The sequence below is a fragment of the Mauremys mutica genome, chromosome 12 (genome assembly GCF_020497125.1).
Source record: "Mauremys mutica isolate MM-2020 ecotype Southern chromosome 12, ASM2049712v1, whole genome shotgun sequence".
NCBI lineage: Eukaryota > Metazoa > Chordata > Testudines > Geoemydidae > Mauremys > Mauremys mutica.
In genome coordinates, this window is record NC_059083.1 from 3,630,784 (window position 1) to 3,653,957 (window position 23,174).

At 58.8% G+C, this 23,174-nt stretch overlaps 1 protein-coding gene across 1 annotated transcript; it reads left to right on the forward strand.

Annotated features, from left to right (window-relative positions):
- Window positions 1-1,803: 1,803 nt before the first annotated feature.
- On the forward strand, window positions 1,804-22,319 carry LOC123345441 (antigen-presenting glycoprotein CD1d-like). Its single transcript, XM_044982320.1, has 7 exons — window positions 1,804-1,975; window positions 18,599-18,894; window positions 19,137-19,415; window positions 20,039-20,320; window positions 20,662-20,958; window positions 21,623-21,722; window positions 21,796-22,319. The coding sequence occupies exons 2-7, from the start codon at window positions 18,846-18,848 to the stop codon at window positions 21,833-21,835; spliced, it is 1,047 nt and encodes a 348-aa protein (XP_044838255.1). The 5' UTR covers window positions 1,804-1,975; window positions 18,599-18,845; the 3' UTR covers window positions 21,836-22,319.
- Window positions 22,320-23,174: the final 855 nt, after the last annotated feature.

Genomic DNA, 23,174 nt, shown 5'->3' on the forward strand with positions numbered 1-23,174 from the left:
GCCCCATGTGACGAACTAGGAATGTTCATAATGTTTTCTCTGAATCCTGTGTTGGTGCCTCAGTTTCCCCTAGGCAGTTCTTAAGGATCTAGCAGAGCAAAGGGCCAGTGCACCTAAATGCCTGACACTCTGTCTCCTAGCAACTGATGGCCTGGGCCCCTCCTCTGCAAAGGTGCCAGCTGAAGGTGGAGGAGACAAAGAGATCAGGTGACCCCCTGGCCCGGGAAAGGGGCTGAGCAGAGGAGGGGCTGGAGGGGGTGTCAGTCTGGAGCTGGCTGGGGACGAGGAGTGAGGGCAGACGTGGGAGTCTGGCTCCCTGCCCCCCAGGATGGACCCGGCCGAGGGGTCCGGTTCTCTGTACCTACAAGCTCTGTGTTAGCCCCTATTCCTGTCATCTAATAAACTTCTGTGTTACTGGCTGGCTGAGAGTCACGTCTGACTGCGCAGTGGGGGGGCAGGACCCTGTGGCTTCCCCGGGACCCCGCCTGGGCGGACTCGCTGTGGGAAGCGCACGGAGGGGCAGGGGATGCTGAATGCTCCCAGGAGAGACCCAGGAGGTGAAGCCGTGGGAGCTTCTTGCCCTGCAGACAGGCTGCTCCGAGGGAGAGGAGGCTCCCCAGAGTCCTGCCTGGCTTGGTGGGGAGCAGTTCCAGAGCAGCGCCCGGGGACTCTGTGACACCCCAGCATCAGCATTGCAGAGCACACGTCGTACAACAACCACCGGCAAAACGGTGTGAAACCCATTGCAGTCACCTCGCTGCGCTCTCAGGGGGCGGCTCCCAGTGTCTCCTGCTGTCTCGCCGTGCAGGGACCCGCTGTGCCTGCCCCACGGCGGAGATACAGGGACGGCACGTGGTCTGTCTGTGGCTGTGACTGCCTGGCCTCCTTCCCTCCATCACACAGCTCGGTGGGGTTGTCGTGACGGGGGCTGTTGTGATGGGATCAGTCATAGAGACCCCCTTGGGACTCTCACCCGATGTGCTGAAACTACCTCAGACCCTGTTTTCCCTGCCAGCTTGGGACTCCGGGACCCTGCCTTGTTGAGCCAGACACGCTAGCCTGCTGCAACACACACCCAGGATGTGAACCATGTCCCCAAGCTGCAGGCTTGAACTGAAAACCACTCAGCAGGTTACCTGTCTCCAGTTCCCAATGGGATCCAAACCCCCAAATCAATCCATTTTACTCTGTATAAAATTTACACAGAGTAAACTCATGAATTGTCCGCCCTCTATAACACTGATAGAGAGATAGGCACAGCGGTTTTCCCCAGGTATTAATCACTTACTCTGGGTTCAATAATAAACAAAAGTGATTTTAGTAAGAATAAAAATTCGGATTTAAGTGGCTCCTAGTAATAACAGACAGAACAAAGTAAGTCACCAAGTAAAATAAAGCAAAAACACACCCGTCTAAGCCCAATACATTAAGAAACTAAATGCAGGTAAATCTCACCCTCAGAGATGTGCCAATAAGCTTCTTTCACAGACTAAAAGCAGCAAAGAATCCTGTGGCACCTTATAGACTAACAGAGGTTTTGCAGCATGAGCTTTCGTGGGTGAATCCCCACTTCTTCGGATGCAAGTAGTGGAAATTTCCAGGGGCAGGTGTATATAAGCAAGCAAGAAGCAAGCTAGAGATAACGAGGTTAGTTCAACAGGGCCGGCCTTAAGCCGATTTGCCCGATTCCCCCGAATTGGGCCCCGCGCCTGAGGGGGCCCCCGCACCGGCAGCGTCTCTGCGTCCCCCGGAAGCAGCAGCTGTTGCTAGGCAACGAGAGATGCTGCAGAGGCAGCCCTGGCTGAACTTGCAGGTCATGAGGAGGGGGGGTGGGGCGGAGAAGGCACATGTGCTTCCCCTCCCCCACCCCCAGCACTCACCAGGAGGAGACGCCAAGGGAGCTTCCGGTCGGGTGGGAGACAGGAATCTCTGGAGTGGACCTCGCTCACCTGAGCAGCTGCTGGGGTTTCCAGCGGTGAGTGTTTGACCCTGCGATTCCCCCTAGGTCTGTAATATTGGGTTGTTTTTGTGGTTTTCGTCGTGTTGGTGTTTGAGGGTGAGTCGGTGCCTGCCTGTGTCTGTTTCAAAACTAAAGTATCGGGATCCTGTAACCCAGGAAAAAAGCCCCGAGCTGGTACTTAGTGCTGTGAACTCCAGGTGAGAGAGAGGGAGGTTTGGAGGAGGAAATCAAATACATCAAGAGGGGAGAATGCAAAAGGTCTGCAACAGGGCAGGCTGAGACTTTTATCTCCTAGTTTTCTGGCATGATTTACTTTTTCAAGTGAATTTTGTGAGCAAAGAGCTGCAGAGTGATACAATGGATATTTCTGCAGGAATTTCTTCATTTGAAAAGCTTTGTAACTGGTTAAAAATGTACAGAGAGAAGGGTTTTCAAGAAGTGTTAACTGGTGCCAATGAACTTGCCAAAGATCTAGATGTGACTCCAGTATTCCAGACTAAACGTTTGCGCAAACAAAAAAAACAGTTTTAGTACGAGTCTGCAGATGAGCCTTTTTCTGACCCAAAGGAGCTTACAGAGTGCAGTGCTTCAATCAAGTGTTAGACAAAGCTTTACAGTCACTTGAACCAAGGTTTGAACAGTTACAAAAGCATAAAAGTTTATTTGGATTTTTATGCAAATTCAAAAATCTTCCCAAGGACACCATACGAAAAGCTGCTGCAGATCTGGAACTTGCATTGACAGATGTGAAATTAGTGCAGGAAAACGAACAAGTTTTAACTGTAAAATCAGTTGACATAAATGGCTACATGCTTTGTGAAGAACTGGAAGCATTAAAGCCAATTATTTCATCTGACTGTAGAAACCCCCTAAAAATCCTTCAATTTCTTGCATATTTCTTCAACAGGATTCCCAAATTTATTTATAGCAATTCGAATCTTCCTGACTATTCCAGTAACTGTAGCCTCAGGAGAGAGGAGTTTCTCGAAGCTAAATCTAATTAAAACATATCTGCGATCAACGATGCAGGAAGACCGATTAAACAATTTGGCAATCATGTCAATTGAATGGGAAGTAATGAAGAGCTTAGAGTTAGGCAATTTACTGAAAGATTTTGTCAAACAAAAAGCGAGGAAGATAAAGTTTTAAAAACATAGCTGAGGTGTACAATAAATATTGATATTTATAATATGATGTAATGTATATAATATATAATTTTGTTATTATGTATATAGTTGTGGAAAGTAAATAATACATGGAAGAAATGAAAGGGGGGTGTGTGTGTTTTGTTTTTTTTTTAGTCATCCCTGCCAGGGCCTCGTCAAAACTGTTCGAATTGGGCCCCGCACTTCCTAAAGCCAGCCCTGTAGTTCAATCATGGCTACCCCTCTGATACTTTCACAGACTAGCCTCCCGTCCTTTCCCCGGTACGGTCCTTAGCTCCAGCTCAGGTGGTAACTGGGGGATTTCTCATGACTGGCAGCCCCCCTTTGTCCTGCTCCACCCCCTTTTATAGCCTTGGCACCCGGCGGGAATCCTTGTCCCTCTCTGGGTCCCCACCCCTCCGTCTCCATGGAAAAGCGCCAGGTTTAAGATGGATTCCGGTATCATGTGACATGGTCACATGATCTCCATTCTTTCAGGGTCGGCCTGCACAGACCCAGGAAGGTTTGCGAGTAAACAGAGCCAATTACAACCAATCGCCCTGGTTACTGGAAGCCATCAAGATTCCAAGCCACCATTACTGGCCCCCACTTTGCATAACTACAATCGGCCTCAGAGTAATAGTTCATATTCCTAGTCCCAGATCCAAGAGTGGCACATTCGTACAAACAGGATGAGCACACGCAGGAGATTAAAAGCTGTGTAATGATCCCTCACAAGAGACGTTTTGCATGAAGCATATTCCCATTACGTTATATTCACGCTCATTAGCATATTTCCATAAACATATGGAGTGCGACGTCACAGGGGTCACCCCAGGGGACTGCCCCCCTGCTGTGGGGAGCAGTCACCTGCTCCGTTACTCTGGGTTGGAGGAAATAGGGGACCCTGAAGGGGGCAGGGCCCAACACCCAGACCTGCCCTGACCCCAGCAATGGGTTGAGACAAGAGCTGGACCAAGAGGGTGAATTTGGGGGAGATTCAATCAGCGTCTGCTCCTGGGCCAAGAGGGGAAACCCAAGCAGGGGGCTCCCCCTGCACAGTGAGGTCCCCCAGCCGCCAGAAAAGCCGCATCCCACATGGAGTCCCACCCACCAGCTGGCAGATTGCACCCACAACCAACTGGGGAGTGTCACTGCACGTCACTCTTATGAGACCAGCGTGAGACAGCCCAGCAACGAGGAGCTACCCTACAATAACAACCCAGCCTCTCCACGGCCCAGCGCTCCCAGCAACCCTACAATAACAACCCAGCCTGTCCACAGCCCAGCGCTGCCCAGCAACCCTACAATAACAACCCAGCCTGTCCACAGCCCAGCGCTCCCCAGCAACCCTACAATAACAACCCAGCCTCTCCACGGCCCAGCGCTGCCCAGCAACCCTACAATAACAACCCAACCTGTCCACGGCCCAGCGCTCCCCAGCAACCCTACAATAACAACCCAGCCTGTCCACGGCCCAGCGCTCCCCAGCAACCCTACAATAACAACCCAGCCTCTCCACAGCCCAGCGCTCCCAGCAACCCTACAATAACAACCCAGCCTGCCCAGCAACCCTACAATAACAACCCAGCCTCTCCACGGCCCAGCAACGAGGAGCTACCCTACAATAACAACCCAGCCTCTCCACAGCCCAGCGCTCCCCAGCAACCCTACAATAACAAGCCAGCCTGTCCACGGCCCAGCGCTCCCCAGCAACCCTACAATAACAACCCAGCCTCTCCACGGCCCCACTGCTCACAGCAACCCTACAATAACAACCCAGCCTGCCCAGCAACCCTACAATAACAACCCAGCCTCTCCACAGCCCAGCGCTCCCCAGCTACCCTACAACAACAACCCAGCCTCTCCACAGCCCAGCACTGCCCAGCAACCCTGCAATAACAACCCAGCATGTCCACAGCCCACCCTGCCCAGCAACCCTACAATAACAACCCAGCCTCTCCACAGCCCAGCGCTCCCCAGCAACCCTACAATAACAACCCAGCCGCTCCACAGCCCAGCGCTCCCCAGCAACCCTACAATAACAACCCAGCCTGTCCACAGCCCAGCAACGAGGAGCTACCCTACAATAACAACCCAGCCTGCCCAGCAACCCTACAATAACAACCCAGCCTGTCCACGGCCCAGCGCTCCCCAGCAACCCTACAATAACAACCCAGCCTGTCCACGGCCCAGCCTGCCCAGCAACCCTACAATAACAACCCAGCCTGCCCAGCAACCCTACAATAACAAACCAGCCTCCCCACAGCGCCAGCGCTCCCAGCAACCCTACAATAACAACCCAGCCTGTCCACGGCCCAGCGCTCCCCAGCAACCCTACAATAACAACCCAGCCTCTCCACAGCCCAGCGCTCCCCAGCAACCCTACAATAACAACCCAGCCTCTCCACGGCCCCAGTGCTCCCAGCAACCCTACAATAACAACCCAGCCTGTCCACGGCCCAGCCTGCCCAGCAACCCTACAATAACAACCCAGCCTCTCCACGGCCCCACTGCTCCCAGCAACCCTACAATAACAACCCAGCCTGCCCAGCAACCCTACAATAACAACCCAGCCTGTCCACGGCCCAGCGCTCCCCAGCAACCCTACAATAACAACCCAGCCTGTCCACAGCCCAGTGCTCCCAGCAACCCTACAATAACAACCCAGCCTGTCCACAGCCCAGTGCTCCCCAGGAACCCTACAATAACAACCCAGCCTGTCCACAGCCCAGCGCTCCCCAGCAACCCTACAATAACAACCCAGCCTGTTCACAGCCCAGTGCTCCCCAGCAACCCTACAATAACAACCCAGCCTCTCCACAGCCCAGCGCTCCCCAGCAACCCTACAATAACAACCCAGCCTGTCCACGGCCCAGCACTCCCCAGCAACCCTACAATAACAACCCAGCCTCTCCACGGCCCCACTGCTCCCAGCAACCCTACAATAACAACCCAGCCTCTCCACAGCCCAGGGCTCCCCAGCTACACTACAACAACAACCCAGCCTCTCCACAGCCCAGCACTGCCCAGCAACCCTGCAATAACAACCCAGCATGTCCACAGCCCACCCTGCCCAGCAACCCTACAATAACAAACCAGCCTCTCCACAGCGCCAGCGCTGCCCAGCAACCCTACAATAACACCCCAGCCTGTCCACAGCCCAGCGCTGCCCAGCAACCCTACAGTAACAACCCACCTGTCCACAGCCCCAGCTCTGCCCAGCAACCCTACAATAACAACCCAGCCTCTCCACAGCCCAGCGCTCCCCAGCAACCCTACAATAACAACCCAGCCTATTCACAGCCCCAGCTCTGCCCAGCAACCCTACAATAACAACCCAGCCTGTCCACAGCCCCAGTGCTCCCCAGCTACCCTACAATAACAACCCAGCCTCTCCACAGCCCAGCGCTCCCCAGCTACCCTACAATAACAACCCAGCCTGTCCACAGCCCAGCGCTCCCCAGCAACCCTACAATAACAACCCAGCCTGTTCACAGCCCCAGCTCTGCCCAGCAACCCTACAATAACAACCCAGCCTGTCCACAGCCCAGCGCTGCCCAGCAACCCTACAATAACAACCCAGCCTGTCCACGGCCCAGCGCTGCCCAGCAACCCTACAATAACAACCCAGCCTGTCCACAGCCCAGCGCTGCCCAGCAACCCTACAATAACAACCCAGCCTGTCCACAGACCGGCGCTCCTCAGCAACCCTACAATAACAACACAGCCTCTCCACAGCCCAGTGCTCCCCAGCAACCCTACAATAACAACCCAGCCTGTCCACAGCCCAGCGCTCCCCAGCATCCCTACAATAACAACCCAGCCTGTCCACAGCCCAGTGCTGCCCAGCAACCCTACAATAACAACCCAGCCTGTCCACAGACCGGCGCTCCTCAGCAACCCTACAATAACAACCCAGCCTCTCCACAGCCCAGCGCTGCCCAGCAACCCTACAATAACAACCCAGCCTGTCCACAGCCCAGCGCTGATCAGCAACCCTACAATAACAACCCAGCCTGTCCACAGACCGGCGCTCCTCAGCAACCCTACAATAACAACCCAGCCTCTCCACAGCCCAGCGCTCCCCAGCAACCCTACAATAACAACCCAGCCTGTCCACAGACCGGCGCTCCTCAGCAACCCTACAATAACAACCCAGCCTGTCCATAGCCCAACACTGCCCAGCAACCCTACAATAACAACCCAGCCTGTCCACAGCCCAGCGCTGCCCAGCAACCCTACAATAACAATCCAGCCTGTCCACAGACCGGCGCTCCTCAGCAACCCTACAATAACAACCCAGCCTCTCCACAGCCCACCGCTCCCCAGCAACCCTACAATAACAACCCAGCCTGTCCACAGCCCCAGTGCTACCCAGCAACCCTACAATAACAACCCAGCCTGTCCACAGCCCAGCGCTCCCCAGCAACCCTATAATAACAAACCAGCCTCTCCACAGCCCAGCACTGCCCAGCAACCCTACAATAACAACCCAGCCTGTCCACAGCCCAGCGCTGCCCAGCAACCCTACAATAACAACCCAGCCTGTCCACAGACCGGCGCTCCTCAGCAACCCTACAATAACAACCCAGCCTGTCCACAGCCCACCGCTCCCCAGCAACCCTACAATAACAACCCAGCCTGTCCACAGCCCCAGTGCTACCCAGCAACCCTACAATAACAACCCAGCCTGTCCACAGCCCAGCGCTCCCCAGCAACCCTATAATAACAAACCAGCCTCTCCACAGCCCAGCACTGCCCAGCAACCCTACAATAACAACCCAGCCTGTCCACAGCCCAGCGCTGCCCAGCAACCCTACAATAACAACCCAGCCTGTCCACAGACCGGCGCTCCTCAGCAACCCTACAATAACAACCCAGCCTGTCCACAGCCCAGCGCTCCCCAGCAACCCTACAATAACAACCCAGCCGCTCCACAGCCCAGCGCTGCCCAGCAACCCTACAATAACAACCCAGCCTCTCCACAGCCCAGTGCTCCCCAGGAACCCTACAATAACAACCCAACCTGTCCACAGCCCAGCACTCCCCAGCAACCCTACAATAACAACCCAGCCTGTCCACAGACCGGCGCTCCTCAGCAACCCTACGATAACAACCCAGCCTCTCCACAGCCCCAGTGCTCCCCAGCAACCCTACAATAACAACCCAACCTGTCCACAGCCCAGCACTCCCCAGCAACCCTACAATAACAACCCAGCCTGTCCACACCCTCAGTGCCCCCCAGCAACCCTACAATAACAACCCAGCCTGTCCACAGCCCAGCGCTGCCCAGCAACCCTACAATAACAACCCAGCCACTCCACAGCCCCAGCGCTGCCCAGCAACCCTACAATAACAACCCAGCCTCTCCACGGACCAGCGCTGCCCAGCAACCCTACAATAACAACCCAGCCTGTCCACGGCCCAGCGCTCCCCAGCAACCCTACAATAACAACCCAGCCTCTCCACGGCCCAGCGCTCCCCAGCTACCCTACAATAACAACCCAGCCTGTCCACAGCCCAGCCCTCCCCAGCAACCCTGCAATAACAACCCAGCATGTCCACAGCCCAGCGCTCCCCAGCAACCCTACAATAACAACCCAGCCTGTCCACAGCCCAGCGCTGCCCAGCAACCCTACAATAACAACCCAGCCGCTCCACAGCCCCAGCGCTGCCCAGCAACCCTACAATAACAACCCAGCCTCTCCACAGCCCAGTGCTCCCCAGGAACCCTACAATAACAACCCAACCTGTCCACAGCCCAGCACTCCCCAGCAACCCTACAATAACAACCCAGCCTGTCCACAGACCGGCGCTCCTCAGCAACCCTACAATAACAACCCAGCCTCTCCACAGCCCCAGTGCTCCCCAGCAACCCTACAATAACAACCCAACCTGTCCACAGCCCAGCACTGCCCAGCAACCCTACAATAACAACCCAGCCTGTCCACAGCCTCAGTGCCCCCCAGCAACCCTACAATAACAACCCAGCCTGTCCACAGCCCAGCGCTCCCCAGCAACCCTACAATAACAACCGAGCCTGTCCACGGCCCCAGCGCTGCCCAGCAACTCTACAATAACAACCCAGACTGTCGACAGCCCAGCGCTCCCCAGCAACCCTACAATAACAACCCAGCCTGTCCACAGCCCAGCGCTCCCCAGCAACCCTACAATAACAACCCAGCCTATTCACAGCCCCAGCTCTGCCCAGCAACCCTACAATAACAACCCAGCCTGTCCACAGCCCCAGTGCTCCCCAGCTACCCTACAATAACAACCCAGCCTCTCCACAGCCCAGCGCTCCCCAGCAACCCTACAATAACAACCCAGCCTCTCCACAGCCCAGCACTCCCCAGCTACCCTACAATAACAACCCAGCCTGTCCACAGCCCAGCGCTCCCCAGCAACCCTACAATAACAACCCAGCCTGTCCACAGCCCAGCGCTCCCCAGCAACCCTACAATAACAACCCAGCCTGTTCACAGCCCCAGCTCTGCCCAGCAACCCTACAATAACAACCCAGCCTCTCCACAGCCCAGTGCTAAGCAGAAACCCTACAATAACAACCCAGCCTGTCCACGGCCCCAGCGCTGCCCAGCAACTCTACAATAACAACCCAGCCTGTCGACAGCCCAGCGCTCCCCAGCAACCCTACAATAACAACCCAGCCTGTCCACAGCCCAGCGCTCCCCAGCAACCCTACAATAACAACCCAGCCTGTCCACAGCCCAGCGCTCCCCAGCAACCCTAAAATAACAACCAAGCCTGTCCACAGCCCAGCGCTGCCCAGCAACCCTACAATAACAACCCAGCCTGTCCACAGACCGGCGCTCCTCAGCAACCCTACAATAACAACCCAGCCTCTCCACAGCCCCAGTGCTCCCCAGCAACCCTACAATAACAACCCAGCCTGTCCACAGCCCAGCGCTCCCCAGCAACCCTACAATAACAACCCAGCCTGTCCACGGCCCCAGCGCTGCCCAGCAACTCTACAATAACAACCCAGCCTGTCGACAACCCAGCACTGCCCAGCAACCCTACAATAACAACCCAGCCTGTCCACGGCCCAGCCTGCCCAGCAACCCTACAATAACAACCCAGCCTGTCCACAGCCCAGCACTCCCCAGCAACCCTACAATAACAACCCAGCCTGTCCACACCCTCAGTGCCCCCCAGCAACCCTACAACAACAACCCAGCCTGTCCACAGCCCAGCGCTGCCCAGCAACCCTACAATAACAACCCAGCCACTCCACAGCCCCAGCGCTGCCCAGCAACCCTACAATAACAACCCAGCCTCTCCACAGCCCAGTGCTGCCCAGCAACCCTACAATAACAACCCAGCCTGTCCACAGCCCAGCGCTCCCCAGCAACCCTACAATAACAACCCAGCCTGTCCACAGACCGGCGCTCCTCAGCAACCCTACAATAACAACCCAGCCTGTCCACAGCCCAACACTGCCCAGCAACCCTACAATAACAACCCAGCCTGTCCACAGCCCAGCGCTGCCCAGCAACCCTACAATAACAATCCAGCCTGTCCACAGACCGGCGCTCCTCAGCAACCCTACAATAACAACCCAGCCTCTCCACAGCCCACCGCTCCCCAGCAACCCTACAATAACAACCCAGCCTGTCCACAGCCCAGTGCTACCCAGCAACCCTACAATAACAACCCAGCCTGTCCACAGCCCAGCGCTCCCCAGCAACCCTATAATAACAAACCAGCCTCTCCACAGCCCAGCACTGCCCAGCAACCCTACAATAACAACCCAGCCTGTCCACAGCCCAGCGCTGCCCAGCAACCCTACAATAACAACCCAGCCTGTCCACAGACCGGCGCTCCTCAGCAACCCTACAATAACAACCCAGCCTGTCCACAGCCCAGCGCTCCCCAGCAACCCTACAATAACAACCCAGCCGCTCCACAGCCCAGCGCTGCCCAGCAACCCTACAATAACAACCCAGCCTCTCCACAGCCCAGTGCTCCCCAGGAACCCTACAATAACAACCCAACCTGTCCACAGCCCAGCACTCCCCAGCAACCCTACAATAACAACCCAGCCTGTCCACACCCTCAGTGCCCCCCAGCAACCCTACAATAACAACCCAGCCTGTCCACAGCCCAGCGCTGCCCAGCAACCCTACAATAACAACCCAGCCACTCCACAGCCCCAGCGCTGCCCAGCAACCCTACAATAACAACCCAGCCTCTCCATGGCCCAGCGCTGCCCAGCAACCCTACAATAACAACCCAGCCTGTCCACGGCCCAGCGCTCCCCAGCAACCCTACAATAACAACCCAGCCTCTCCACAGCCCAGCGCTCCCCAGCTACCCTACAATAATAACCCAGCCTGTCCACAGCCCAGCCCTCCCCAGCAACCCTGCAATAACAACCCAGCCGCTCCACAGCCCCAGCGCTGCCCAGCAACCCTACAATAACAACCCAGCCTCTCCACAGCCCAGTGCTCCCCAGGAACCCTACAATAACAACCCAACCTGTCCACAGCCCAGCACTCCCCAGCAACCCTACAATAACAACCCAGCCTGTCCACAGACCGGCGCTCCTCAGCAACCCTACAATAACAACCCAGCCTCTCCACAGCCCCAGTGCTCCCCAGCAACCCTACAATAACAACCCAACCTGTCCACAGCCCAGCACTGCCCAGCAACCCTACAATAACAACCCAGCCTGTCCACAGCCTCAGTGCCCCCCAGCAACCCTACAATAACAACCCAGCCTGTCCACAGCCCAGCGCTCCCCAGCAACCCTACAATAACAACCGAGCCTGTCCACGGCCCCAGCGCTGCCCAGCAACTCTACAATAACAACCCAGCCTGTCGACAGCCCAGCGCTCCCCAGCAACCCTACAATAACAACCCAGCCTGTCCACATCCCAGCGCTCCCCAGCAACCCTACAACAACAACCCAGCCTATTCACAGCCCCAGCTCTGCCCAGCAACCCTACAATAACAACCCAGCCTGTCCACAGCCCCAGTGCTCCCCAGCTACCCTACAATAACAACCCAGCCTCTCCACAGCCCAGCGCTCCCCAGCAACCCTACAATAACAACCCAGCCTCTCCACAGCCCAGCACTCCCCAGCTACCCTACAATAACAACCCAGCCTGTCCACAGCCCAGCGCTCCCCAGCAACCCTACAATAACAACCCAGCCTGTCCACAGCCCAGCGCTCCCCAGCAACCCTACAATAACAACCCAGCCTGTTCACAGCCCCAGCTCTGCCCAGCAACCCTACAATAACAACCCAGCCTCTCCACAGCCCAGTGCTAAGCAGAAACCCTACAATAACAACCCAGCCTGTCCACGGCCCAGCGCTGCCCAGCAACCCTACAATAACAACCCAGCCTGTCCACAGCCCAGCGCTGCCCAGCAACCCTACAATAACAACCCAGCCTGTCCACAGCCCAGCGCTCCCCAGCAACCCTAAAATAACAACCCAGCCTGTCCACAGCCCAGCGCTGCCCAGCAACCCTACAATAACAACCCAGCCTGTCCACAGACCGGCGCTCCTCAGCAACCCTACAATAACAACCCAGCCTCTCCACAGCCCCAGTGCTCCCCAGCAACCCTAAAATAACAACCCAGCCTGTCCACAGCCTCAGTGCCCCCCAGCAACCCTACAATAACAACCCAGCCTGTCCACAGCCCAGCGCTCCCCAGCAACCCTACAATAACAACCCAGCCTGTCCACGGCCCCAGCGCTGCCCAGCAACTCTACAATAACAACCCAGCCTGTCGACAACCCAGCACTGCCCAGCAACCCTACAATAACAACCCAGCCTGTCCACGGCCCAGCCTGCCCAGCAACCCTACAATAACAACCCAGCCTGTCCACAGCCCAGCACTCCCCAGCAACCCTACAATAACAACCCAGCCTGTCCACACCCTCAGTGCCCCCCAGCAACCCTACAATAACAACCCAGCCTTTCCACAGCCCAGCGCTGCCCAGCAACCCTACAATAACAACCCAGCCACTCCACAGCCCCAGCGCTGCCCAGCAACCCTACAATAACAACCCAGCCTCTCCACAGCCCAGTGCTGCCCAGCAACCCTACAATAACAACCCAGCCTGTCCACGGCCCAGCGCTCCCCAGCAACCCTACAATAACAACCCAGCCTCTCCACGGCCCAGCGCTCCCCAGCAACCCTACAATAACAACCCAGCCTCTCCACAGCCCAGCGCTCCCCAGCTACCCTACAATAACAACCCAGCCTCTCCACAGCCCAGTGCTCCCCAGCTACCCTACAATAACAACCCAGCCTGTCCACAGCCCAGCCCTCCCCAGCAACCCTGCAATAACAACCCAGCATGTACACAGCCCAGCGCTCCCCAGCAACCCTACAATAACAACCCAGCCTGTCCACAGCCCAGCGCTGCCCAGCAACCCTACAATAACAACCCAGCCGCTCCACAGCCCCAGCCCTCCCCAGCAACCCTGCAATAACAACCCAGCATGTCCACAGCCCAGCGCTCCCCAGCAACCCTACAATAACAACCCAGCCTGTCCACAGCCCAGCGCTGCCCAGCAACCCTACAATAACAACCCAGCCGCTCCACAGCCCCAGCGCTGCCCAGCAACCCTACAATAACAACCCAGCCTCTCCACAGCCCAGTGCTCCCCAGGAACCCTACAATAACAACCCAACCTGTCCACAGCCGAGCACTCCCCAGCAACCCTACAATAACAACCCAGCCTGTCCACAGACCGGCGCTCCTCAGCAACCCTACAATAACAACCCAGCCTCTCCACAGCCCCAGTGCTCCCCAGCAACCCTACAATAACAACCCAACCTGTCCACAGCCCAGCACTGCCCAGCAACCCTACAATAACAACCCAGCCTGTCCACAGCCTCAGTGCCCCCCAGCAACCCTACAATAACAACCCAGCCTGTCCACAACCCAGCGCTCCCCAGCAACCCTACAATAACAACCCAGCCTGTCCACGGCCCCAGCGCTGCCCAGCAACTCTACAATAACAACCCAGCCTGTCGACAGCCCAGCGCTCCCCAGCAACCCTACAATAACAACCCAGCCTGTCCACAGCCCAGCGCTCCCCAGCAACCCTACAATAACAACCCAGCCTATTCACAGCCCCAGCTCTGCCCAGCAACCCTACAATAACAACCCAGCCTGTCCACAGCCCCAGTGCTCCCCAGCTACCCTACAATAACAACCCAGCCTCTCCACAGCCCAGCGCTCCCCAGCAACCCTACAGTAACAACCCAGCCTCTCCACAGCCCAGCACTCCCCAGCTACCCTACAATAACAACCCAGCCTGTCCACAGCCCAGCGCTCCCCAGCAACCCTACAATAACAACCCAGCCTGTCCACAGCCCAGCGCTCCCCAGCAACCCTACAACAACAATCCAGCCTGTTCACAGCCCCAGCTCTGCCCAGCAACCCTACAATAACAACCCAGCCTCTCCACAGCCCAGTGCTAAGCAGCAACCCTACAATAACAACCCAGCCTGTCCACGGCCCAGCGCTGCTCAGCAACCCTACAATAACAACCCAGCCTGTCCACAGCCCAGCGCTGCCCAGCAACCCTACAATAACAACCCAGCCTGTCCACAGACCGGCGCTCCTCAGCAACCCTACAATAACAACCCAGCCTCTCCACAGCCCCATTGCTCCCCAGCAACCCTACAATAACAACCCAACCTGTCCACAGCCCAGCACTGCCCAGCAACCCTACAATAACAACCCAGCCTGTCCACAGCCTCAGTGCCCCCCAGCAACCCTACAGTAACAACCCAGCCTGTCCACAGCCCAGCGCTCCCCAGCAACCCTACAATAACAACCCAGCCTGTCCACGGCCCCAGCGCTGCCCAGCAACTCTACAATAACAACCCAGCCTGTCGACAGCCCAGCGCTCCCCAGCAACCCTACAATAACAACCCAGCCTGTCCACAGCCCAGCGCTCCCCAGCAACCCTACAATAACAACCCAGCCTATTCACAGCCCCAGCTCTGCCCAGCAACCCTACAATAACAACCCAGCCTGTCCACAGCCCCAGTGCTCCCCAGCTACCCTACAATAACAACCCAGCCTCTCCACAGCCCAGCGCTCCCCAGCAACCCTACAGTAACAACCCAGCCTCTCCACAGCCCAGCACTCCCCAGCTACCCTACAATAACAACCCAGCCTGTCCACAGCCCAGCGCTCCCCAGCAACCCTACAATAACAACCCAGCCTGTCCACAGCCCAGCGCTCCCCAGCAACCCTACAATAACAACCCAGCCTGTTCACAGCCCCAGCTCTGCCCAGCAACCCTACAATAACAACCCAGCCTCTCCACAGCCCAGTGCTAAGCAGCAACCCTACAATAACAACCCAGCCTGTCCACGGCCCAGCGCTGCTCAGCAACCCTACAATAACAACCCAGCCTGTCCACAGCCCAGCGCTGCCCAGCAACCCTACAATAACAACCCAGCCTGTCCACAGCCCAGCGCTGCCCAGCAACCCTAAAATAACAACCCAGCCTGTCCACAGCCCAGCGCTCCTCAGCAACCCTACAATAACAACCCAGCCTGTCCACAGCCCAGCGCTGCCCAGCAACCCTACAATAACAACCCAGCCTGTCCACAGACCGGCGCTCCTCAGCAACCCTACAATAACAACCCAGCCTCTCCACAGCCCACCGCTCCCCAGCAACCCTACAATAACAACCCAGCCTGTCCACAGCCCAGCACTGCCCAGCAACCCTACAATAACAACCCAGCCTGTCCACAGCAAGCGCTCCCCAGCAACCCTACAATAACAACCCAGCCTGTCCACAGCCCAGCACTGCCCAGCAACCCTACAATAACAACCCAGCCTGTCCACAGCCCAGCGCTGCCCAGCAACCCTACAATAACAACCCAGCCTGTCCACAGACCGGCGCTCCTCAGCAACCCTACAATAACAACCCAGCCTCTCCACAGCCCACCGCTCCCCAGCAACCCTACAATAACAACCCAGCCTGTCCACAGCCCAGCGCTGCCCAGCAACCCTACAATAACAACCCAGCCGCTCCACAGCCCCAGCGCTGCCCAGCAACCCTACAATAACAACCCAGCCTGTCCACAGCCCAGTGCTCCCCAGGAACCCTACAACAACAACCCAACCTGTCCACAGCCCAGCACTGCCCAGCAACCCTACAATAACAACCCAGCCTGTCCACGGCCCCAGTGCTCCCAGCAACCCTACAATAACAACTCAGCCTGTCCACAGTCCCAGCGCTCCCCAGCAACCCTACAATAACAACCCAGCCTGTTAACAGCCCCAGCGCTGGCCAGCAACCCTACAATAACAACCCAGCCTGTCCACGGCCCAGCCTGCCCAGCAACCCTACAATAACAACCCAGCCTGTCCACAGCCCAGCACTGCCCAGCAACCCTACAATAACAACCCAGCCTGTCCACAGACCGGCGCTCCTCAGCAACCCTACAATAAGAACCCAGCCTGTCCACAGCCCAGCACTCCCCAGCAACCCTACAATAACAACCCAGCCTGTCCACAGCCCACCGCTCCCCAGCAACCCTACAATAACAACCCAGCCGCTCCAGAGCCCCAGCGCTGCCCAGCAACTCTACAATAACAACCCAGCCTGTCGACAGCCCAGCACTGCCCAGCAACCCTACAATAACAACCCAGCCGCTCCACAGCCGCAGCGCTGCCCAGCAACTCTACAATAACAACCCAGCCTGTCCACAGCCCAGCACTGCCCAGCAACCCTACAATAACAACCCAGCCTGTCCACAGCCCAGCACTGCCCAGCAACCCTACAATAACAACCCAGCCTGTCCACAGTCCAGTGCCCCCCAGCAACCCTACAATAACAACCCAGCCTGTCCACAGCCCAGCGCTCCCCAGCAACCCTACAATAACAACCCAGCCTGTCCACAGTCCAGTGCTGCCCAGCAACCCTACAATAACAACCCAGCCTGTCCACAGCCCAGTGCTGCCCAGCAACCCTACAATAACAACCCAGCCTGTCCACAGCCCAGCGCTCCCCAGCAACCCTACAATAACAACCCAGCCTGTCCACAGCTCAGCGCTGCCCAGCAACCCTACAATAACAACCCAGCCTGTCCACGGCCCAGCCTGCCCAGCAACCCTACAATAACAACCCAGCCTGTCCACAGTCCAGTGCTGCCCAGCAACCCTACAATAACAACCCAGCCTGTCCACAGCCCAGCGCTCCCCAGCAACCCTACAATAACAACCCAGCCTGTCCACAGTCCAGTGCTGCCCAGGAGTCAGGGCTGGCAGCATTGCCCTAGGGCGGCGCTAGAGGCTGGGCTGCAGGGGGGGGCAGCAGGGGGCTCTGCCCGGGCAGTCAGGGCCCCCATGGCCCCAGGGCGGCGCTAGGGGCTGGGCTGCAGGGGTGGGCAGCAGGGGGCTCTGCCTGGGCAGTCAGGGCTCCCCATGGCCCCAGGGCGGCGCTGGGGGATGGGCTGCGGGGGGGGGGGCAGCAGGGGGGAGCAGGGGGCTCTGCCCGGGCAGTCAGGGCTCCCCGTGGTCCCAGGGCGGCGCTAGGGGCTGGGCTGCAGGGGGTGGGGGGTAGCAGGGGGCTCTGCCCAGGCAGTCAGGGCTCCCCATGGCCCCAGGGCGGCGCTAGGGGCTGGGCTGCAGGGGGTGGGGGGTAGCAGGGGGCTCTGCCCGGGCAGTCAGGGCTCCCCATGGCCCCAGGGCGGCGCTAGGAGCTGGGCTGTGGGGGGGCAGCAGGGGGCTCTGCCCAGGCACTCAGGGCTCCCCATGGCCCCAGGGCGGCGCTAGGGGCTGGGCTGCCGGGGGGGGGGGGTAGCAGGGGGCTCTGCCCGGGCAGTCAGGGCTCCCCATGGCCCCAGGGCGGCGCTAGGAGTTGTGCTGCAGGGGGGGGCAGCAGGGGGCTCTGCCCGGGCAGTCAGGGCTCCCCATGGCCCCAGGGCGGCGCTAGGGGCTGGGCTGCAGGGGGGGGCAGCAGGGGGCTCTGCCCGGGCAGTCAGGGCTCCCCATGGCCCCAGGGCGGCGCTAGGGGCTGGGCTGCAGGGGGGGGGCAGCAGGGGGCTCTGCCCGGGCAGTCAGGGCTCCCCATGGCCCCAGGGCGGCGCTAGGGGCTGGGCTGCAGGGGGCAGGGGCAGCGGGGGGCTCTGCCCGGGCAGTCAGGGCTCCCCATGGCCCCAGGGCGGCGCTAGGGGCTGGGCTGCAGGGGGCAGGGGCAGCGGGGGGCTCTGCCCGGGCAGTCAGGGCTGGCCCGATGCCCCAGGGCGGCACGGGGGGCTTTGTGGGGAGCAGTGGTACCCCAGGCTGGAGGAGATGGAGGGGGCGTCCCACACACTCAGGCTGTGGCCGGTAAAGGGCGCGCAGTGTAGCTGGTGTTTGTGGGCAGGGGAGACATCTCCTGCTGGCAGAAAACATCCTCCCCCCCCCAGCGGCAGCGGCTTTGTCGGCATGAGGCTGTTGACAGTGACATTTTTTATCGATAAAACTTTTGTCCTTCAGGAGTGTTCTTCTGACCCTGCTGCCGGGCTCCCTCTCCCGCGCTGCCCCCGCTCCCGGCTCACCCTGCCTGATTGGCTCGGGGCTGGCAGCTGCGGGCGCGGAGCTGAGCAAGTCCAGAGAAATAGAGAAGTTGATGGTCTGAGAGGCGCGTGGGCTGCGGAGGAACTGAAAGCACCTGGGGATCCTGGGCCCCTCGTCTTGCAGCCCTGACGCCCGCCAGAGCCCGGATCCTCCTTCCCCTGCCAGGATGCTGCTCCCTCTGCTGCTCCTCCCCTGGGCATGGGGGGCCCTGGCCTGTAAGTGGGGACCCCCCCTGCCCTTTTTGCTCCCAGGGATGCGTGGGGATGGTGCAATCCTAGAGCCAGGGTGGGGAAGTACCAGGCTGGGCTAGTGACCCTGGCTGGGGGAGTAGGACGGGGGAGGCAGCTTAGGGATCAGCAGGGAGACCCCGTAGTGCAGGATTGTTTACGGGACAGAGACTCATTAATCTCTCTCCCCACCCGCTTTCTCCTCCACTTGTTCCCTGCCCCCGTCCCAGCCTCCCCTCCTGTCACTCCAGTGTCTGTCACCCTCCGGGTGCTCCACATCGATGTCTTCCACAACGCCAGCTCCACGGACATGGCGGGGATGGCCCTGCTGGGCGACCTGGAGACCCACTCCCTGGCCTGCAGCACCTGCGAGATCCGCTTCCTGCAGTCCTGGGCCCGGCAGGGCCTGACTCCGAAGGAGTGGCAGGACCTGGAGCTGCTGATCCATTATTACCTGTTCGACTTCAATCGGACTGTGACCAGAATAGCCCAGCAGCAGGGAATAGGCTGTGAGTATGGAGCGGTCTGAGGGGATCCCTCTCCCCCCCACCCCCCCAAACCCAGAGTGCTGAGCACTGACACACTCACCACAGCCACGGAGTGTGTCACTGGGGGCAAGACACCCAGTCCCTGGCCCTTGGGCTAATCGGAGCCGGCGTCCCCCAGAGGGGAAACACCCGTGTCCCATTCCCCAGCCAGCTCTGGGGCCAGATTGTAGCTGCACTTCCTAGAGGGGAAAGGCCCCGTGTCCCACTCCCTGAGCCGAGGCTCCTGGTCTTTCCTGACACGTACCCTGAGCCTTGGAAAGCAGCTCATTTGGGCAGGGTCTGTATCTCAGCAAGTCCGTGACCAAGAGACCCCCAATTTGCACCACAAACTCTGCCTCAGGCACCGATGTAACACACCGATTTTTGAGCCAATCTGACTATGCCTGAGAAAAATCAGCTTTAAACAGAAACAGCAACTTACCCTTAACTCCAGCCAGGGCCGCCCCACAATCCCGGTGCCGTCGTGTGGCCAAATATCCTCATGGCACCTGACGTTATGTCTTTACTCCCCCCGTCTCTCTGTTTCTGCCCCCTCCCGGGACCTCCGGACGCCCGTCCTCATCCCCCTGCCCTTCCTGTTCCAGACCCCATTCTTACCCAGGGCTCCCTCGGCTGCGAGCTGCACCCCAACGGCACCTCGAGGGGATTCTATGATGTCGGACTGAACGGCGACGACTTCATCAGCTTGGACGTGGATGGAGGCACCTGGGTCGCTCGGTCGCAGGACAAGCTGGCTCTCTACGTCCGAGACCTTCTCATCCAGAATAAGGGCGCAACCATCACGCTTCAGTTTCTCCTGAGAACAACGTGTGTCAATGAGATCAAGAGCTTTGTCCAGTACGGGAAAGAGTCTCTGGAGAGGCAAGGTGAGGCTGGTCACCACTCCCCGCTCGCTGAGATGCAGCCACCTCTGGGGTGGGGCAGGGGGACTGTTTGTATAGTGACCCTTGCCTGGTGTACAAATGCAGCTATAGCTGGGGTGGAGCACAGTAGCTATTTCACAGCCGCACCGCAGCGCCGTTTAGGACAGGAAGTGAAGGGGGATCCGTCACCACTGGTAACTGCAGGGGACAGAATTGGCGTCTGGCCAGGACAGCGGGGCCAACGCCTGACCCCGGGGAGCGGAGCTGGGCTTGGCTAGTGAGTCCCTGAGGCTCAGGCTGAATCGTCCCCTCCCCCCCGCCCCGTCTCTCTCCTCCTGTCTCAGAGCGGCCGGTCGCCGTGGTGTTTGCCCGAGCGCCTCCCCCAGCCGGGCCCCCCGCGCCGGTACTGCTGGTTTGCCGGGTCACCGGTTTCTACCCCCGGCCCGTCCGCGTGGCCTGGCTGCAGGACGGGGAGGAGGTGGTGCCGGGCTGGTGGCTGAACTCCAGCGGGATCCTGCCCAACGCGGACCTGACCTACCAGCTGCGCAGCTCCCTGGGCGTGGAGCCGGGCGCCGGGCACAGCTACGCCTGCCGGGTGCAGCACAGCAGCCTGGGGGGCCAGAGCCTGCTGATCCCCTGGGGTAGGTGCACGTCCCCGGGGGTGGGGGCGGTCGTGGTCTCTGGGGGCTTTTCCTGCACGTCCTGAGTGGGACGGGGGTGGGCCCAGGCAGCGGGATTGGGGCGCAGGGAGGCAGAGGGGGTGGGTGAGGGCCGTGGAGATGGATCAGGGGGAGCTCCCCAACTCACTCTGCCCGGATTGGCTCCGGCTGGCAGCTGCGGGCGCAGAGCTGAGCAGAGACAGACAAAGGGAGAAGTTGGCAGGGGGGTGTGGGCTGCGGAGGAACTGAAAGCACATTGGGAGCAGGATGGAGGAGCTGAGGGGAACAGGACAAGACTGGGATGGGGAGTCAGAACTAGAGTGGGGGAAGCTGAGGGGGTGGGAAGGTGGGGGGAGAAGGGGGGGCTGAGGGAACTGAGCTGGGGAGGCCGAGGGCCATGGGTCAGCGTGGGAGGAGCAGTGGGGACTCCAGGGGAGGCAGAGGGAGCAGGGCTGGGGGGGCTGAGGGCCGTGGGTCGGGGGTGGGAGGCACAGGGGGGACACGGGGGAGGCAGAGGGAACAGGATCAGGGTGGGGGCTGAGGACAGGGCGTTGCAGTGTGGGGAGCAGGGGGGACGGGGGGAGGCAGAGGGAACAGGGCCCACACTCCTGTCCCCGGTCCCAGCCCGGCACCCCCTGTGTTACAGAGCAGAGCAGGCCCTGGGGCCCCGGCCTGGCCGTGGGCATCACCCTGGGGGTTCTGGCCGTAGCCGCCGTGGCCGTGGTGCTGTGGCGGAGGAGACGCAGGTGAGTCCTCCCCTCTCGGGGGTGGGGGGGCTGCTGCACCCCCTAACCCATCCCCTCTGCTCTCTCCTTCCAGGGGCTACCAGGACGTTAGACCAGGGGAGTCCAGGCCCTGAGGGGGCGGCACCGGCCCAGGCGTGGGGACCAGCCCCTCCCCTGGGGACATGGAACTCAGGGCTGGATCGGTGCCGAGGGCCCCGAGGGCAGGACTGGATCGGGGCCCTGGGAGATTGGGGCCGGGGTGTGGGGTGGGATTCTCCTCCCTCTGGGACGTTCGGGGCACGTTGGACACTTGGGGGCGCTGTGGGACCGCTGGGATCCAGGAGCCCCCGGCGCTGTCCTGTCCTGTTCAATACACCCTTCAGGGAGGGGCTGCCCAGCGGGCCCCCCCCCCCCGGGGCTGTAGGAGCCAGGCCTGCGTGCAGGGATCAGGCCCAGCTACCTACACAAAGGTGTTGGTGTCACAGGTCTCAGCCCCCACTTGGAGCTGTTGGGTTCCAATGTGGGGACCTGCACTGGTTTCCCTCTAAACTAAAATCCTAGTTTAGATCTGGTAAAGCTGCCACCACTCAATCAGGAAATGTGGATTGAGACACAGTCCTTCCCCAAAATCCTAGGGGATCCCAAGAGCCCCAAATCCATGGAGTTCTTACACCCAGGAGAAACAAACCATTCCCCCTGCTTCCTCCCCCCTCCCTTTTCCTAGGAGAGACACCGGGATCCAACTACAGAGGGATGCCTCCCCCTCCCCTTTCCCTGAGAATCCACCCAAGGAAAGAGTCACCAAGTCCTTAATAGAAAAGAAAAGAATTTATTAAAGAATAAAAAGAAAGTCACTGTCTCTGTAACCGAAATAGAACAATACACAGAGTCTAACCTGTAAACCTGGAGAGCATCCCCCTCCCCCTTTCTTTCTCAGTGAAAGCAAAGTAACAGCAAACAGGAATAAAGAATTTCCTTTAGCAAACCCACAATTGCAAATATAGAAATCAAATTATAAGACTAACCCGCCTTTCTAATTAATACTCACTATTACATAGTAGAAACTACTCCAGGAGAACTTGGAGACATGACTGGTCTCTCTTAGATCCAAAAAGAGAACTAACAAAGAACACAGACAAAGGCTTCCCTCCACAGAGATTTGAAAAAATCTTGTCTCTGATTGGTCCTCTGGTCAGGTGTCCACAGGTACTGCTTGTTAACCCTTTACAGGTAGACAAAAACCTTAACCCTTAACTAACTGTTTATGACACTAGGCATAACCCTAGGTAACTCAGGAGGGTGGAAAGCCATAAGTGTCAATAAAGCCTTCTGTACTAGGCCTGAATGAACTAAAGTCACTCCATGTCTGACCAAAGCGCTTCCATGGTTATGTTTGAACTTTAATCAACCTGGCAGGCCAGTAACCGAGAATGGATTGTACAACAGCTAGCTCAGCCGTGGTACTGCCAGGAG

Coding starts and splice junctions, on each gene's coding strand:
- LOC123345441 (XM_044982320.1), top strand. CDS start 18,846: ATGCTGCTCCCTCTGCTGCTCCTCCCCTGGGCATGGGGGGCCCTGGCC. Junction 20,321..20,661: donor AGAGTCTCTGGAGAGGCAAG/GTGAGGCTGGTC, acceptor CTCCTGTCTCAG/AGCGGCCGGTCGCCGTGGTG. Junction 21,723..21,795: donor CTGTGGCGGAGGAGACGCAG/GTGAGTCCTCCC, acceptor CTCTCCTTCCAG/GGGCTACCAGGACGTTAGAC.